Below are 20,219 nucleotides of genomic sequence, written 5' to 3' on the forward strand. Positions count from 1 at the left end.
GAAGAAAGAGGGGGAAGGAGCAGCAACAGAGGACGATATTTGGCCCTGGTCATGGAGACTGAGGAAAGACTTATGAGCTTTGTTGTTTCCCGGGTGTTCATGGGAAAAGTCGACTTTTTAGGGTGTTTCAAAGGCAGCTGTTGATATTAAAGCAAAGAAAGAAAGCATAATTCTCGCATCTGTGTCCTCAATAGAATTGAAACTTACCTTCACTTAAGCTAGGCAAATTCTCATTGGTGCCCACATTGTATGAAATAGTGAAAAATGAGCCATAAGCAACTTAGAGACATTATTTATATTAATTTTCGCCTTCACAGTTTTTTCCATGCAGATGAATCAAAGGTTTAACACATAATCATACAATAAGTATGCATCAGAAGTACTCCGTGCACAGCAAATCTCCTTTGACAGGATAAAAGAGTTATATAAGAAATCAGGTAGACTCCATGTCATTTATTGCAGATCCATATACCAAATACTAGAAGTGATGCCAACAGCACCTCGCCCAGGGAGCATCTGCCAGGACTGAATTCCAACATTTAAAACAAAACACAGTCCATTAACGAACATAAGCACAGAACCTGTTCATGACCGTTTAAGACCCAACAGTAGGTAAAAACAATCCTACCTCTTAAAGCTCTTTGTATTTGTTATTCGCTTCCCTCCATGCTTCATTCAGCTAGACTGTGAATTTATTATTGCCTAAGGATTAAAAGGTAGTCTGTACAAACTAAATTGTCTTATAACAACAGTTTTTAATATCAGAGACTGTTTCAAACCCAACTTCATTTTAAAATGTTTCTGCTGCATTGTTTTCCCTCTTCATTTATTGTTGTCCTCCTTGACAACCGGTTTATGTTCTGAAAAGAGTTAGCATCCTTAATTTTGTTCAAGAATGTTCAAATATGCAGGGAACACATGTCCGTGCTAATTTTGGTTATAACTATATCCTGGAAGTGGCAACATAGTACCTTCTTTTGCCTCAAAAAAGGTATAAGAAAGAGTGATGGTGTCAACCCTGGCCATTCTTGGATCTTCTGCGAACTCCGGATCGATGAAAAAGAATACTGGCATGTCAACCTCTTCATGAGGGTTGAGTCTCTGCTCTTCAAAACAAAAGCACTACAAGAGAAAAATACAAAAAACTATTTATTCCTAAACAGAAAACATAAATAAACATTTTTCAACAGATTATATCTTGGAACATTTTCTTTTATTATCATTATATACAAGTCTATGGTGCATGGAATAATGAGTAATGAGTACTCCCAAGCAGTGTACATTAAGTACATGTTAAAATATTTTTTACAATGTGGACTGCGAAAGACAGCCAAAACGGCATGTAGCCAACCGCAGAAACTATGTGGTTGTTGTGAAACAGCCTGATGAAATAGTTTCAAATTCTGTTAATAGGCTACAGCATGCTTCAGATCTGAGCACCTGCTGCCCGGATGGGAAAATGCAGATGTTATAGGAACAAACAGCTCATGAGCTATAGTGAGCCATAGAAAGTAAGCAGGCAGAGCCAAACGGTCAATTAAGAAAAGTCATAGATGTGGAGCAGCTTAGAGAAGAACTGTCATGGCGAAGGGGCAGAGAGTTGAAAAAGTATCTAGTGGTAGACATAGGAAATTAAGTAGGAGCCTCTGGCTGGAGAAGGACCAAGACAAAGGGAAGCAGAGGAGCAGGAAATGGAAAAGAGGGGTGGAGACTCTGGAAAGGAAAGAGGGCAGGAGGACTGAATAGTGACAGATCAAGATCTAAGTGGGAAAAACAGGAAGAGCAAGTGTGATGAGAATGAATTAGCACAGAGCACGCACCCAGGGAAAAATACGCTTGGTTGGAAAGAGAGGAATGTGCAGACATGGAAATATTAATTGTCGAAAAGTCAGCCGCAAAAGCTGAGAAGAGAGGGAAACTATAGGAAGAAAAGCAGGATAGCCTTTAACAAAGTTATACAAGTGGCACATTATGCGAGCAGGTGTTAGAATTGTAATGTCTGTTCTTTCAGTGGAAGCAGGTTGTGGCTTGTTCCAACCTCTAGCTCACATACCAATCTTGTACTGACAGCAATGAAACCTACAGCGAAATAATACGAGACAACTTCTCTCACTGCACCACTAAACTGTGGGAGTGATAGTGGAGGTGTAGCACAATATGGAAACCCTAGCACGATCACTCTCTTAATATTAACATCAAACACATGGTTTGTGAGGCACTCTCCTGACCACTACCCACATTAGGTGGCAGCAATGGGCTCTAGTTTCTCAGGGGCTTAGGCCCAGAGAGGAAGGAATAGGTAACTGTTGCAGAACAGGGAGAAGAAAAGTGTCAGTGCCTCACTAGTGTTATCTGAAACGGGGCATCCAGTGAATGAGGTCACACTACATCTAAAAATCCCAAGGGACATCATCAAACAATGCATTGTTCGTTTAGTTGGTGACTGAAAGATGCTGGACTGTGTAAAGATACACTGGATGGCCCCGTTAACAAGATCTGCGCTCTGGAATACCTGAACATATTCAGGGCCACTGTAATTATGCAACTGTGCAGCCGTGAAGTTTTTCGCACAACTATAGATCTGCCGCATTTGCCACATAATAAGTCATTACCGCATTATCTGCAGACGTTAACAAAAAAATGGCTTCTAGCTCAAACAGTTCAAAAGTTAGGAAAATCACAGCAACACCTGTTGTCGTGCAGTGGAAGGCCATTCGCAAAGGTTGACTGGTCACCATTCTGTTGCGAATTAGTATAATGTAATCTGTGCACAGAGAGCGTTAACAAGTCTAGAAAATAAACTAATGAAGTAATACTATCAGAAAACGTACTGCATTAAACGCATATTTTGCCTTTTCTTGCTTAACAATTTAGTCAACCCTGCAGCATAATCTGGCACTCTCCCACCGCATAATTCCAGTGGCCTTGAACATAATGAGGGCAGACACTGAATAGGGAGCAGCATTGAGTCTCATAGACGACTACCTTGGAATATTGGTATAGTACAAGTGTTAGACTGAAATACTGTTCTCCTTGTGATAGAGGTGAAAGTTGGTACAGATATTCGTCTCCGTAATAGTAATCATAAAAGAGGATGACCCCAAGTGGATCTTGCCTATGATGTCATATAGAGTAATTGAAATCCAAGATTGCCAACAAATATCAAAAAATGATTTCAAATCTTTCGATTTGCGTCAAATTTGGCAAAAAAGTTCATGTGTACAGGTCAATGCATGTTATGTGCATGTCATTTGCATGCCCACGTTGGATCTAGATGGTGACGCCATAAATATAAATCCAAATTGGGCCCCATAAATTAATGTAGAAATCTTTACAATTCAAATCTGGTATGAATTTGGGGTAAATATTCATACCTATTGGCATGTATTAATGTTTATTAATATGTATTATAAACTAATATGTACCTTTCTTTTGTTTTCAGCTTTAACACATGTTCTGTAATGCCTGAAAATGAGTAACATGTCGAAACAATACCTTATTGCAACACCGACAATCAATGGTCAATTCAATTCAATTCAATTCAAAAGATCTTTATTCGAATTTCATAAAATCCATAAAAGTACACACATAAGAACAATTCATTATCACAATATTTCAAAATACAATTTCATAATTATTAAAAACCAATACAGCTGTCATTCAGGGATTTTCAACCATTTTACCTACACGTGTTATAAGTCTCAAGAAAGTGCTGGTGCGAAAAATTAGTTCATCCGTATCCAGGGAGAATAACATTAAACGAGACTCCCCCAATGAAAGGGGTCTTTGTTTCCTAAAATAAGGTGTTAAAAACCAATTAATATATTTTAAATAACATTTACAGAAGAATAGGAAATGCAAGTCATTCTGTGTACTAATACCATCACACGGGCAAGGATTGTATTCTGTTGAGTGATGGTAACCCAACGGAAAACCCAATAAAAATTTCACAGAACCTGCCCTTAGACGGAATAACAAGGACCTTTCCCAATTAGACATGGGGAGGGTAAGATAAAGTGGAAATGGTTGCTTACGCAGATCGTTCTCCATATATCTGGCAATGGTAGGTTTGGATATTTCCCTTTCCATTCTCTCTGTATCAAAACGTGCATATAGTGCTTGTTTGACCTCTACCTTATCTTTTGGTTCAATTCAGGATGGGTCGGAGAAAAGATCTCCTCTATTCACGGCACCCAATGTTTTTTGGACTCCAGCGAGCCAGGGGATTAATAAGCCGTGATCACATTTGAGGCAGTCTTTAATTATGTCTTGTGTTAAGGTGGCGGAGTTGTTCCTCCAAATCCTCAACCAGAATAGAGCTGGTCTAGATCTAATAAAATCACAGACATAGGGGAGGTTTAGCTCTTTATGGCAAATAAATTCAGAGGATGAGATTGGGGCGCCCAATAATTTCCTGCAAAAACGACTCTCTTCGCGCTGAATACCGGGACTTTTTCCCGAACCCCAAACCTCAGCCCCATAAGTAGCAACGGGGATGCACTGTAATCTAAGCACCTAATTTCTTTGGGCGTGAGAGGCTCAATATTGAATTGGTGGCTTTCGAGAACTTGCCCATGGCATGGGCAAAATGCCCACTCCATGAGCCGTTCGCAGCGAAAACCAACCCTAAGTATGGAAAAGAATTTACAGAATCTAGTTTATCTGACCCTATATGTATAGTATTGAGCTTCCGTTTCCCAGGCCCACATGACATGATAAAAGATTTTTTTTAATTTACACGCAGATCTAGGCCCTCCATGTGGTGGACAAAAGTTTCCACAAGCAAACGGAGGGCATTAGGAGTACGGCCCATAAGGACCGCATTGTCTGCGTATAGTAAAACTGGCAAAGGATGCCCCTGAATAATTGGCACATCTTTAGTCACTTGTTTTAATGCTTTTGCTATACCATTAATATAGATGATGAACAACAGGGGTGCTAAAACGCACCCCTGTCTGACCCCCCCTACCAATCTTTATGGCTCCGGATACTTCGCCGCCCATCCCAATCCTGACTTGTGCCTTAAGATCGGTATGAAGGTAAGCCAGGAAATGTACGAGGGCCTCATCCAGACCATAGTTAAGAAGCATGGTCCACAATTTAGATCTGTTGACTAAATCAAAAGCAGATGAAAGATCCATAAAAGCAAGGTAAATGGGAGACGATCGAGCAACGTTATACTTGTCAATTGTCAATTTTAAATTCAAACATTGCTCGACCGTGCCCACCCTGCTCCTGAATCCCATCTGACACGGGTCCAGTAAATCTGAATCTTCAGTCCACTCTACCACCCTGTTATAAATAACTCGCCCGAGTATTTTTAGAGTATTATCCAAGAGCGAGATTGGACGGTAGTTAGCTGGATCTGATCTGTCACCCTTTTTGTAAATTGGGACTATGATACTGGAGGTCCACGTCTTAGGAATGGGCACTTTTGACAGGCCATTAAAAACATTAAGAAGGATTGGTGCCCATAAGTCCGGACTATGCTTTATAACATCTATAGGGAATACATCTGGGCCTGGGGCCTTGTTGCCAAGGCTCTCTCTAATGGCTGCTTCTACCTCATGAAGATCAATCTGCAAGTTGCGCAGCTGTCCCAAGTCTGAGGTAATTACATCCTCGGTTGGGGCAGCATATATTTTAGAAAAATGGGCCTCCCAGGTGCTGCTGATTATATTACAGCTAGTTGGGGATAAATGTTTGCCCAAATCGCGCATTTTCCTGACAGCAGACCAAAATGGGCCACTACTCTTCAGGTTGGCACTTCCAACCAACAATTCCAACTGTTCCATCAATAGTGCAGCCTTCCTTTCAGCTATTTTTAGTTTGTAATGTTTCCTAGCTGACTGTACCTCTACTGGGTTCCTTGGCTTGGTGGTTAGTGCCCTACGTAATTCCCTATTTGCTGTAGAACAAGCAGAGTCAAACCACCTTGGGTCTTTCCCTTTTGTGGGTAGTGGGACTGACAAGGAAGTTTTTATTACCAAGCACAGTTTGCCAAAGTCCGTGATTATTCTATGACAATTCCCATCATGTAATAAACGGGAATTAATTAATTCAAAGTGATCATTTTTTACACTATCGAGTATGGCTCCACAGTCAATTCCCCTCCATTTTAAACGAAGGCCATCACCAGATGGTATAATATCTCTTGCTCCGTTTAAATTAACATATACCGGACTGGGGCCTAAATGTAAAATAATTGTAAGGGGATTATGATCTCCAAATAGTGTCTCTACCACTTTAGAATCTATTACACGGTCTGTTAGATAGGGGGATGTAAAAATAAAATCAATGGTTGAACAGGAGTCCCTCCCTCTAAACGTGGGGGCACAAGCCATCCTAGGGGTTTGGCTTGCTTCCATGGCATTGCTAAGAATATGTTCACTTAGCATATTAGCTAATTCAATACCCCTTCGTTCCGCTTGAGCCAAGTGATTTTTATCCTCATGCCGGTACTTTTTTATGCTTTTCGCATTAAAATCTCCCCCGATTAGAATCCCTGACTTCTCTTCTAGGCCTATATTTGTTTCAAGGTGTAGTAAAGTTTTGGAAAGTGTCGTATAGTTCCTATTCGGTACAGAATAAAAATCATTATTATAAAAATTAATTAAATAAATCTTAGTCTTTCGCTTATATTCAAGAACCTGAATATTTGGGTTCCCTTCTGACAAATCCTTGATAGTACCGCCCGCCAATATCCTGATTCCAATAAAAAGTCCTCCCACTGCACGACCAGAAGCGGGCTTGGATGCAATCACACTAAAACAATGGTAGCCCTCTAAGTGCAGGTTCCCCACAGCCCAAGTCTCTTGAAACATAATAATGTCTTTGCCATCCAATAGCTGGACCCATTGAGGGTCAGACAGTCTTGATTCTAAGCCAGCAACGTTCCAGCTAAGGATTGACAGATCAGAAACACTAGGGGAACCTAAAGACTTATCCCTTGCGCTCTGCTTGGGTTGGGTTAGCAAAGTTGTTGTATCCTCGCATATAACTGAGGATAGAGCGATAACATCCTGTGCTACCATAGACTGGGTAGTGTTAATTTGTATTGAGTGTGGATGTTCCCCAGTGGCATCAACTACCTCTACACATTCAGTATTGCTTACACTATTCCCCAGTCAATCCTGATCTTCTAGGTTTGAGAAGGCGTATTCGAACCGGTTGTAAGTTGGGATATTATACATGTACCTCACATCATTCTGGGTCATGTTAAAGTTTTGGTTAGTCCCTACATGGGGCCTCTCCCTTGGGGTGTGCTGGGGCACAATGGGAAAAAATGGGTGGCCAGTCCTAAAGTTAGGATTTTGATCCTGTTGGTACAGTCGACTATTATTTCTAATATTAAAATTTGGGTCCGATCGATATCCTAAAGAATTGATCCCGAAATTAAGATTAGAGTCTATTAAGTGCCTGTAGAAGTATCCAAGAGGAAGGAGAGTGGTATTATATTCCCATGGTGAGGGCTGTGGGGCTTTTGCAAGCGTGGATTGTGCCCATTGCAGGGACCTAAAATTTATGATTATACAGTCCCCCTCAAACTTTTTTCTCAACGGGCCAACCCAGCCCACTCTTTGGGTATGAATGATCTCCCCTGCACCTTCCATCGGAAAGTGGCAATTTCTAGATAGCCAGTGGAGGGTTCTATTTTTAAGAGTTGTAAACTTTTCCTCTTGGTCCTTCATTAATTTAGGCACATTAACTGAGACCAATACATAGGTTCCACACTCTGGGGGTAGACTAATACGAGCCGGGATCTGTCTTGTATTAATTGGTATAGATTGATCCAGATTAGCTGAAGGGGAGGTTGGACAATTTCGGGCATCGGTATTATCTTGTCTAAATTGTGCCTTTTTACTTTTGGCAACAATTTGATCCGTACCTTCAAGGATGGCAGCCTTGGTTGTTTTCTATTTAAGTACCCATTTGGCTGAGGATTCCGCATTTGATGAAATTTTGCTTGTGCTTGGTTTTGGTGATGGCAAGGGGGCATTAGTATGGGCTTTATTGTTCGTATTAGCCACAATTGTTTGGGGTTTATCTACAATGGTTACCCCCAGATTTGGTGTAGTTTTTTGATTACGCCCTGTACCCAATTTTATTACATGGTCATCTAATGCTCTCAACCTCTTTTCTATATTCAGGACTTGTTGATTTATTGGCCCTAAAAGGGTGGTTATCAATGTCTCCAATCTCTCCCAAAATCCCTCATTCTCTAACACTGTATTGGCTTCTATAATTGGGGAATCCATCTCGCCAGGTTGACCATCCCCCTTATCCTTATTTTGCTCTACGGGGGCAGCAGTCCTCCGTGATTGGTTATACCCACCCTTGTGTTTATTCAGTGCTGGCTCTGTATGTTTTCGTTTGCTCTCGGCTTTTTGCCTCTTAGCTTTCTGCCCCCTGGTTTGCATCGATACACTGGTGCTTTTATCCCCATCTATGGCCAATGCATCAAAGTTGGGGCATAATCCTATCCCCTCTAAGAGTGTCTGGTCGTTAACTGGGGGTGACAAAAAGTCAGAGTCCCTATTCATGCTTGGCCTTAACATGGTGGGAGTTGACGAAAGCCTGGTGTCCATAGACAAATGTCCATGAGAAACTGTATCTACAATTATACAGTTCTCATTAATGTCTGCACCCGGGAGCCCCGCATAAGATGTAGCAAGCAGGGACTCCAATGAGTTTTCTTGGTGCATAAATAGGGGCAGACTTGGTGGAAGCGATAGGTGCCTTTCAGTGTTCTGAATAGCCGTGGCGACAACGCCGATAGTCTTCTGTAACATTTTGTCTATGGCTGTCAGGCTAGGCAGTGGAGTAGAAGGAGTTGATACAGGTAGTTTCTGCTTACCATTTCTTCTGGGCGCAGCTGGTATCCTTTTCCCCATGATAGGTGTTTAGGCAAATGGGCGACACAGCTAATAGCGGCCTTTTTGCCAACAGCAGCTAATCAGCAGTATCTTGAGGGCACTTGCGTACCGGCGACATTGGAGGGGGGGCCCAGCCCTGCCTCTTTCTGGCGAGGACGGGCAAGGACGGGCCCGCCCTTGGCCCGGGCGCTGCCCGCGCGCGACCCGCGCTGCTGGGGCGCCTTTATCGGGTCCCGGCGCTGCCAGGTGTTGTCATCCGCGTGCGATGATGCGAGGGATGCTGGGTAGTGTAGGCGTGATGGCCGTTCCCCTCACGGCGGCGTGGATCGTGGGCTGAGTGGATTGGCAGAGAGCCCGCTGCTATGCCGTTCCCCTCACGGCGGATAGGTAGTGCCAAGCAAAGAGAGCGCGTCAATGGTCAAGCTATCCAGCACAATGATGTTGCAACAAATTGGTCCATCTATGTTCTTTGTCAGGAAAGCATTCAAGAAAGACTTATTTTCCCAGAAAATGCTACACGCAAACATTAAGGGTCTAGATATGTGTTAGACCATAACCTGAATAAAGTTAAAGAATTAGAATGTGTACCTATGAATATCTAACTAGAGCGGCTTCATGAAGGTTCTGTTTTTGAGCAGACATTGAGGACTAAATGCAGTGTGGTGTTTTAACAATGTACAATCTAAAGCTGCAACAGGGTCAGAAAAGAAAACAAGGTGAAGCAGATCGATACGATAGCCCATACATTGCAATTCCAAATTAAATTCAAGGAAGAGAGCATGCTTCTTTTGCAATGAATAAGATAAATCTGTAAAGTATAAAGCGAAAACAGAGGATGTGGATGTTTATGTTCGTTAGTATGCCAAATTAATTCAAAATACAGCACTTTAATAAAAACAAAATATATATATTTTATTGGCATTTGGTAATTTATACAAACAATAAGTACTACAGACAAGTCATTTTGTATTTTTACCAATCTGCTGAGTGTGCAAGGATACACAGCAGCAACATGGCAACAAACATTATACATTCAATCATAGGTTTGTTAGTGTACATTCACAATTATTTGAAAGCATCATTGCAGTTCGTTATCTGGTATTGCCACTCATCTGTGATGTCATATCTATGTGGTCACTAAGTTTTTCAGAACCTGGTCTGCGAGCTGAACCAGAGCTTTTATGTGTCTAGATTCGTGGATGACTCTGGGTCAGGGCCAAGGGAGGGAGAAAATCCGGAAGAAACCAGAGGAATGTAATACCCACAGCTATGGGAGCTGCTTAAAGGAAATAGAAAAAAATCTAAGGAAGAAAAAATGTAAAATAGGATGCAACTGCTGTGTCTCAGGGGATTCAGACTCCAGGTGGTAGTAGGCATGTTGTGGGAGGTGTGATTCGTCAGATGTTAGCAGTGTATGTGCGTCTTGTGGCTTCTAGGAGGGAACTTTCTATATCCGGGTATGGGGAAGTGATATGGCTTGTAATGTGTTCCAGGCAATGCAAGTTATACATCACACAGTGTATGGTGGGGCTCCTTAGACATCTAGTGTCTTACCCTCCTTCATGTGGTTCCTCTTACCTCCCCTCATCCGAGTTGTCTTCCCTATCGCACTCTTCTAGTTTGTCCAGACAATACTGTCCTGAATCTATGTCTCTTCCTAGGTGCTCCCAGTTCTCGAGCACATTCGTCCACAGCTCAGCCATGGGGCACCTCTGTATCCCTCCGGCATCTTCGATGGACGGCTCTTTGCTCGGCCTTAGCCCATGTGGTAACATCTCCCACCCATGTTCGTTTCCCTGACTAAGGTGCCATTGCTTTTCTATGTTTGCCCAATGGGAAAGACAGGTTTTAAAACCTATTGCTTACTAACCGAGGTTTCGGTCCGGTGAATCTTCCCAGGAGGCACGTTCCCATTGTGCAGGGAAGAGTGTGTCCCAGTGCAGAATGGAGTTGGAGATGAACCACAGTCCAGAAGTGAATATAACTGAAGTGTAGGGCATCCCCATGTCATATGACAGAGTTCTGCATCACGTAGCTGACATCTGGGACATCCCGAGGCTCTCCACCATACGTAACCTGTAGTCTATGAGGGTGAGGTAGGTCAGGTGTACAAAGTTAAATTGTATGTACTTCAGTTTAGTGTTACAAGAGACCTTCTTAGAGTAGGCTAATATATATCATTCCATTCCCTGTTTGCGACTTCGCATCTCAAGATTCCATCCAACCTGGCCCTTAGGGTCACGAATGATCTCTGCTCTATATTGTTCAAAGACCGACCGAAGCATGTCACTAGGTGTAGTGCTGAGTACTGTATGAGGTGTAAGCTCATCGCACTTCTGTCCCAGAGATAATAGTCTGTACCAGTACCTCATAGTTCAGAAATTAATCCTGGGGAAAATCATGCTGCTCTGTAAGTTCTTCTAGTATTAGGAGTGTGCCCAACTGGAAGCAGTCCCCCAATGTCGTCAAGCCGGCTTCTGTCCAATCTGAGAGTTGGGCTGCAGTGAAATAAGCAACAGGGGCCCCATGAGGCAGACCCACCATTGGCAGAGCAGGGGCATGAAGCTGAGTTCTTCGGATAACGCACCGGCGCCAGCAGCTCACAGCTACCTGCAATAGGGTGCTTTGCTGGGGATAGCCACCTCGGGATGCAGCAACCAGGCCAATTAGAGCACCTCGTTGCTCCTTTGTGTTTCATCAAGCCATCTGGCTACCCATTGCATTTGTGCCACTAAATAGTAAAGTTCAAAGTCAGGTTCAAAGTCAGGTGCTCCAAGGCCTCTGACGTTCATTGGGCGTCTCATGACAAAGCGACACTCTATAGTGACCTCATATTAATTCACGTAGCAGGACTTCTAGCAGTTTGAGCCACGCAATGGGTATCTTAACTGGTAGGTTTGTGAAAAATTATAATAAGTGAGGGAGCCTTACCATTTTAGAAATTGATATTCGAATCATAATTGGTAATCGAAGGGTTCTCCAAAAAGCGACACATGCCTTAAGGGAGCACAGCACTCCTCCCAACTTTCCATCTCGCAGATCATTCAGTTTATGAATACCCAAGTATTTGAAGATTGCGGGTGACCATGTAAGTTCCAGGGGAAGGTATAGTGGCTAGCGACCCCCCTTGTGTACAGGGGAACATACAGGTTTTGGCCTGAATGACACGTAGGCCAGATAGTTTACAAATTACTCTAGGTGACAGATTGCACCTTTAGCCCTAGTAAGGCCGTCAGACAGCTACAGAAAGAGGTCATCTGCATAAAGCGAGATGATATGCTCATGACATCAAATATTATGCCACTACCTCTACCCTCCCTCCAAAATAGCTCCACCAATGGATTAATGGCTAGGACTAGGGCAGATAGCTAGGGGGCAGCCCTGCCTTATACCCTGAAATATGTAATTTGTGGTGGAGAGCGTAGAAACAGTTTTGACCCGCACTGTAGGTCACGAATAGAGCAGGGTACCCTGTCCTCCCACATCACCATACCCATCTTGAGCATGACCTTCAACAGGAAGTCCCATCGTATCAAGTCGGAGGCCTTCTCGATGTCCAACGACATGAGCATCGCCTCCAGTAAAGCCTGTACCTCTGGATGGTAGAGAACATGTTACTGTCTGAGGTTTAAGGAGGTACTACGGTTCAGTATGAAACTGTTTTGGTCTCTCTGGACAAAAACCAGTATAAATGGGAACAATCTACATTTCAATACCTTATGTAGGATCTGGAAGTCCATGTTGCGCATGGACAGTGGGCAGAATGCGGAAGTGGGCGCACTCGAGATTTTGGTCTTGGGAGCGGAATCACAGTTACATGGAGTCAGGTAGACGGTCCGCCTTCAGCATGGAGCGCTTCTAGCTTTTGGGCTAATTGACATGTAAAAGCAGCATAAAACTCTACTGGGAGTATGTCGGGCCTGGACTCCCTAGACTTTCACTGGTCCTCCAACAGATTTTTGACCCAGGTGGCAGTGTTGGGAGAGGCACGCGGTCTAAGAACCTATCTTGTAAGGTTTTTTTTGGGCAGCAATATAGTTCCACAAAGCGCTTCCTAAACTCATCTCCCCCCCACCCAGCAGATTGTAGGTGTATAATACAATGTATTGTGTTCGCAATCTTATGTAAGTATTTCACAAAGAGGATTGCACGAGGAGAGATATGACTTTTTATTTAACATTTTTATTGCTAATGGTTAACAAGGTGAATTGCGGTTTCAGTGCACATGGATACGTATAGCTCTGGCTGTGATTATTGGCTCAGCAAGCACGGCTTAGTTCAAAACTAAGTTAACAAATGCATGCTGGGACTTGTAGTATGATTCACTGAGAGAGGGTTGTGCACTAAATCGATCGGTAGACCATGCCACTTGGATAGATGCAAAAGGTTTATTATTTAAAGTTTTTAGCCAAAATGATTGAAAGTGGGTTGTCGAGGGTTAACCACATAGTCTTTTGCTCAAATAAGATCGGCACAGGTGTGGTGGTTTGTGAGCACACGTGCTCGAGCATAGATCCGATTTTCAAGAGCAAATTCAACACGTGGTGAATGTAAGTCACAGCTTGAGTGTTCCATTCTTTTTACAAATATCTATTTTTCTTACTTGACGGTTCTGAAAAGATTGCTTTTAGGTCACCGGTATGGATTACATGGCAATTTGAGTATTGTTGATTTAACAGCTTCCCCCGAAGAAGGGTCAAATCACCAGAAAAGCACTGGGATCCACACACAAGTCATGATTGTTAACTGTGTGTCATGTTGAGAATGCATTTAAACTCAAAATGATGTGATGTAACATTGTTTGACAAATCTAATACACCGTTTAGTGTATGACAACTAGTTTATGTATTAAGTTTTTTGAGATTACCAAAAATTTGTTGTATATTATTGGATGTTATTTTTATAAAAAGTATGAGATATTTTAGCCTACGGCTTGACCAGTAGTGTGCTTCATTTCTAAGACACCTTCGGGTGAACTAGGGAGGCAGGCATATAATTGGCCATGCCATCTACGATGTAGGTGCTCCACTTCTATCCTGTAGGATGGGTCTCCTGCAGTATGGCAATACTCACACCTCTGTGCCTAAGGTATATATGAATGTTGTGTTGCTTAGCTGCAGAACCTATCCCCTGGACATTACAGGTCATGAAGATAAGTCCAAGGATCCTAGTAGCTATTTATCCTTAACACTGCCTAGTAACTTCCAGGCCAACCCCAACTGATATGATATTATAATTTGTAAAGCATTTGGTGTGTCCTCGCGCTGGAACCTAGATCGGACTGGAAAAGAGAGCAAATTAAGAAAGCAAGAGGCACCAGAACAAAGGAACTAGTTCAGAGGATCTAATTAGAATTGGACATGATTGCTAACAGCCAAGTTTTAAGCTTCTACCTAAAATCAGTTTCAGAGGGTGAATCTCTGAGGACTCGGGAAGGGAGTTCCTTAATTTAGTCACTGTGTAAGCAAACAATATACCTCCCATTCTCGCCTTCCTAATATTGGGTATAGTAGCCAGATTCGCATCGGAGGATCTTAGGTTCCGAGTGGGTATTTAAGTTTGTACTAACGGGTGAAGGTAGCTGGGACCTTGTTTCTTTAGAATGCAGCAGCTGATGCATAGTGCTTTAAAGCAGATTCTTTTAGCCACTGGGAGGCAGTGTAGTTGGACGAGAGTGCTGGAAGCGGAGGATCTTTTGGGGATATTAAGAATCAGTCTTGCTGCCGCGTTTTGAACTTGTTGCAGCAATTTAGGATTCTCTTTAGATGCCCCTAAGTAAAGTACATTTCCATACCCCAATTGAGATGTAATGAGTGCGTGGTCTATGGTTTTCCGAGATCTAGTAGGAATAAGGTCAAGAATTTTCCTCAGTGCCTTTAGGGTGCCAAAGCATTTTACTGCTGTTTTCCTGATTTGGTGTTCAAAGGTTAATTTTGAGTCAGAAATTACTCCCAGGTTCTTAACCCTTTTTTTTAGGGGATGGGGGTTCCACTAGAGCCACTGGCCACCAAGCTGATGTCCATGTTGAGGGAGTTTTTCCCACTAACAGAATCTCCATTTTATTGGCTATTAATTTTAAGCAGTTAGTCATCCAAGCGGCAACGTCAGATTGACATGCCTTGAATCGTTTGGCCGTAATAGAAGTAGAATCAGACAGGTTCGCTACTAGTTGGGTGTCGTCAGCATACCTGCAAGCATTGTCCCCCTCGAGACAAACAGGTACCCCAACTTTGAACTCCCCAGGGTAGGTCAGCAACGTCCATCTGCCCAAACTTACAGTAACTAACAAAGAGAGTCATAAGGTAGGCTCCACTAGACTCCTAGGAAGGGTCAAGTAGCAGGGTGTAGGCAAGAGCTGTCTGACACTCATGCATCTGCTCCTGCTTACCTGTGGTGTGCTCACCAAGAATAAGTCAAGACTGTCTTCAAAACCTGCAATAAGTCTACAATCCAACTGTTCAGAAGACATTGGTTTAGGCAGTTTAGCTCACCTCACCTCACGGGTATGAGGCTGTAGGGTAGTTGCAGCCATCTCTCAGGTGGCAGCGGCATTTGTGAATTGCCTGCTGTGCCTTGCCGGCTGTCCCGATGCAACGGGATAGAGGACACAGGACAGCATGTTAAGTTGAGCATGGTACCTTTGAAATAAGTCAGTTCGTCTACAGACTGCGGGGTCACCACAGGGAGATTTCCTCCATTCAAAACTGAGCCCTTTGATTCAGAGTCTGCTCAATGCTTCTCCAAAGGAGAACCAATCGCTGATTCCACTCCTGTCTGCATTGCAATTTCCGCTGCTGCAGAAGTGCCACCACTCTTTCCTGCTCAGCCTGGGTCTTTTAGGTTAGTTTCTACAGGGCACTTTTGCTCCTGGCCCTCTGAGGTTTATTCCTAGGTCTGTGTTCCTTTTCCCTCGCCACTCGTCGAGGGTCCACTGGAGTTGTCCCCACCCTGTAGACTTCCAATCAATCCCAGGTCTCCTGAGGTTCTTCACAAAAGTGGGTTCTGCCATCCAGGAGAATCTTCAGCTTGGCTAGGAACATAAAGGAATACTGCAGGCCTTCTTCTTAAAGTGCTTTTTTCACTTCTATGAAGGAGGGTCTCTTAGTTTGTACTGTGGCAGTATAGTACGGGAACAGCAAAACATTCCCACTACCAATGGTGTATGAGCCTTCTGTTCGGGTCCTCTGCAGTAGGGCATCTCTATATCTGAAGTGGAGAAGCCTGGCCACCACTGGGTGGGGAGGCCGGCTGGCGCTGTCAGTCGGGTGAGCACTCTGTGTGCCTTCTATGGCGAAAGAGGGCGTCAAATGGTTCGAGGCAATCTCTGTCCGCATCCAGTGTTCGAGATAGGACACCATGTCTCCTCCTTCTGTACCCTCCAGCAGGCCCACTATGAGAATGCAGTTTAGTTTGTTTTGGCCTTCTGCATCTTCAGCTCAGTATTCCAATGTACACACCTTATCTGTCAATGCTGCGACCTGTCGGGACAAGTTCAATTGTGCAGGTGGTATTTCCTCAATCCCCCTCTCCACTTCTTTCACCCTATCTGCTAGTTTATGGTGGTCTGCTCTCAGCAATCCCAGTCCCACTGAGATGGCACTAATGTCTTGTTAAAGTGAGGACTTAGTGTCTGCTACAGCTGCTAATGTTTTGTTGAGTTGTAATTGCACGGGAGATGCCATGTGATCGGAACCATCAGTCTCCACGTGTGGACACCGCTGGTTCATTCGTGCCTGCTTGAGTGCTAGACTGTCTCACCCTTGGCTTCCCGATGTCCATCAGGTATATGGCTGATAAGGATGAAACCTACAGAGGGGGCGGTGGGAGTGCAGCGGGCACTTGGATGGGCCAAATTGCAGTCAATGATAATTCACCAATCAAGATTGCCAGGTCCAAGCACCGATTTGTGCTATGAATGATCCAGTTCCACACCTAGGCACCCCTGTGGATCTACTCTTTAGCAACGTTCTCCTCACCAGAGTCATCGATTTGCGTGGTCCCACGATCTAGCAGGCATATGGTTATTGCTCTTCCAATTCCTTCCAGGGATAGGACTTCACCAAGGTTGCCCGCTACACAGACGTGGGCGTTCCCAAGGCCTGAACTGTATCATTGTGGGCTAGGCTGATCTGCCTCCCTCGCAGTTTGATCAGTAGTGCGGGATTCCATTGTGTTGAGGCCCCTAGCTGGTCGCCCGTGTTGTGTAGTGCCTACAACAGGTCTTTCTGTTTATCCCAGAGATCGTTGGCCCCAGTCCCAGCACATCACCACCTGTTCTCTCAGTCATCAAGGGCGATGGGGGTGACAATAAGGGACCCTACATTAGAGCCTGCAGAGAAGGCTCCATATTTGTTCCTGGCAGCCACTTTCAAGCCCATAATGTAAAGCTCACCGCACACATGTTCCTTAGTCCAAAAGGTGCCCCCCCCAGGCGTCACAGAGATTGCTATATGTTCATGTTGGATAAGAGTCACCAGATTCAGGGTGGGGAGGGCTGTGCGCTGTGCTCTTTCGCTAGCTGGGCTCCCCAGTATTCCAGGGTCATGCACACAGTCATATCCCAGGTCCCCAGGGTAATGCAGCCAATCGCAGTGATCCGGTAATTGCCGGTCTGGACTACGGTGCTATGCTTCTGTTCCCTCGCCTCTTGAAGCAGGGCTGAGCAGCTTGAAGCGATACAGGGTGGGGCCAGAGATCGTTGGGGTGTAATGTGCTCCCTGTAGCACCTGTCTTCGCCTACTCCGGACGATTCAGTGTCAGATGTACCCAGCAGTTTAAGGGGGAGACGGGCCAATGAGTGATAGGACCCACTCCTTGGACCGCAGCCATGGTCTTACTTTTCGCCCCTGGGCCCCGTTGTGCTCTGCTTCCGTCTCCTTATGTGCCACCTAACTGCGCGATCTGGAGACCGTGGGTCAGAGCTCCAGGCGCAGTTGCATGTTCGGGTAGAGGGCCCTCAAGCACACTCAGGGCAGACGCTCACCTCTGTAACTGGGTGATGTTGCAGACAGTACTTATTTCGTCTGTTTCTTCAGAGACTTGGGTCCAGCAGCCACAGTGCTCTGGGCCCCTCTCACCGCACTCCAAGTCCATCCCCAGGCTGAAGGCTTCGTAATCCAAGGCAGTATAGTGTAGGGCAGCGTATTTTCGGGGTTGGGTGAATCCCCTGAGTTGATCGTGCAAGATAATTGTATGAACCAGGGCGATGCGATCATGTGTCTGCCGGCTTTGGCTTGCTATTTACGCCCCTTGGAGATGCAGCACTTATTGCAAAATTGGGACTCAGGGAGGGCTTTACAAGGCTGTGTACCTAAACCATGCAGTCCCCTGAAGCCTTTTTCAGAGCAGCAAAAACCCTCTGAGCACGACAAACCCGATTGCCCTGCTCACTGGCAAAGATTCGTTTCACTGCTGCAGATGTAAAAATATTGACTGTACCACTAATTTCTGCACCCTTTGGGGAAAGTTCCTCCTAGTCACTCATGCAGCCCTTAAGGCAGACTTCCAAGTATCAGGTCTCTCTATCTCTTCAGCAAGATCCAGTACACCGTGAATAACTGTTCCTTCTTGGAGACAGGTGTCCTGCTGCCATTTGAATCTAGATAGCACATAATGAAAGGTCAATCACGTGATCATTTAAAAGCTATTCCAGTCCATAGGTCTCGTCAGACATCAGGAGTCTTTGGGTTTTCTTTAGCCAGTCAGTCTTCTTTCTCCACAAACTGTTTTCCAGAGTCCAGAAATTTTCTGGTGATGGTCTGATTCTGTGCACTACCATTGATTGGAGAGTCCCAATTACCCAATTGGTGCTAATTTTTCACTAGATTCCTACTGTCGTTTTCAGCTTACTGCAAACTTTCCAAATGTCCACAGGCCAAAATGGCCCCAGTTTTCTTCCACCTGCAGAAACCTGGGCCCTTCTTTTCACCACTGCTCTTTAGCGATTTACATTCCTCCATCAGTGGCAAAATTGGTATTCCCGCCTGCTTGGGACAACGGCAAAGTCTAGTGTTGCTCGGAGAATCATTGCTTGCCCCATTTAACTTTTACATTTCAAATAAGAATTGTAAAAGCTGTCTTTTGAGATACTTGCTGTTCCTGTTCCCCTGCCAGCCACGGTTTTCCAAAAGGGTCATTACAACTTAACCAAGAATGTGTATTTAATCTCTGGAGAAGCGCTGTGAAGCAAACCTACAATAAATAAGTTTACTAAGGCAGCATAAAGTACCTTACTCCAAAGGTACATTCCCACTAGTTATCAGAAATCGATTGCCAATAGGGCATTAGATTTTTAAAAGTGGAAAATAACTTAATGATTGCGCTAGTATTTGCCCATTCCTCAAAGCAGTTTTATCTACACAGTGAAAACAGATTTTTGTTTGTTTACTATGGCTCGTTGCTTTTCTCAGTATCTAGTACGCTACATTTTTATACAACAATCACCCAACCCCTTTGAGCGCACAAAGTATACCTCAAAGCCGATTAGGCACTACATAAAAATACATTTTTCTACACATTAAAGGCACTTTTCCTTGACACGGAAGTAATGCAGTACTTTTAGGCTGCAACTCCGCCAAAGCATAATGGTAATGTAGGAAGCCATTTTTGTCATATAGGTTTTGTAAGTTCAAACTGTGGCCCACATATGACATTTAACTTTCACGCCACCTGTTTATTTTTATGCCATCTACCATGGCTTTATTGTAGAATTTAAAAATCCAATTATGGGACGTCATTGCACAGTTTCTGTTTTAGGGGCGAAGCACAGACACTGTGTCACTGGTTGGGAGTGGTAGAGCACACAGACTTCTACAGCCAGCGAAACCAGGAAGGAAAAAGTGCGGGGGGAGGGGCGATTCCATAAATGATGTACATTCTTACAGATATGTTTTCATTTGGATTCTTTATAGTTTGTTGGGATGACCTCAATTAAATTCATTGGGTAAGTAAGTGGCCTACCTGTGATTTCAGTTTAGATGTCCAATGGTGGTCAGAGTAAACAAATGTATCTCAAATAGATTTAAAGTGGGCAATTTATTATTCTGTAACAAGATTATCAAATCTGAAATTACTGGCACAGTTTCTATTTTGGAAGAAGCCACAGCTTCACCAGTCTCGCTCCAGAGGTTATGCAAGCTCTCTCATCCAGCTTTGTGGCCAAACCATAACTTACACTCTTAATCAGGTAGCTTCCTCACTATCATCTCTAAAGACAATAGAACTCTTAGACGGAGCAGTCAATTTATATTGCAACTGAACAGGGACTTCCGGTAAATCTCAAAGAATTAGCTATTTACTGATGGTGCAAAATTGTTCAGCTCTTTCTCTATACATTTTGATGCA

The 20,219-nt window shown here is 43.9% G+C and overlaps 1 protein-coding gene across 1 annotated transcript in view; it reads right to left on the bottom strand.

Moving 5' to 3' along the window:
• Positions 1–277: 277 nt before the first annotated feature.
• The window catches only part of COX11 (cytochrome c oxidase copper chaperone COX11), a 111,445-nt gene continuing 91,503 nt past the window's right edge, over positions 278–20,219 (bottom strand). Inside the window, exon 4 of the mRNA XM_085617159.1 lies at positions 278–1,122. Coding sequence (XP_085473285.1) covers positions 928–1,122 — 195 coding nt within the window. The 3' untranslated portion in view covers positions 278–927. The remainder of the gene's footprint in view (positions 1,123–20,219) is intronic.

This window comes from Triturus cristatus, chromosome 7 (assembly GCF_964204655.1).
Source record: "Triturus cristatus chromosome 7, aTriCri1.1, whole genome shotgun sequence".
In the NCBI taxonomy this organism is placed as follows: domain Eukaryota; kingdom Metazoa; phylum Chordata; class Amphibia; order Caudata; family Salamandridae; genus Triturus; species Triturus cristatus.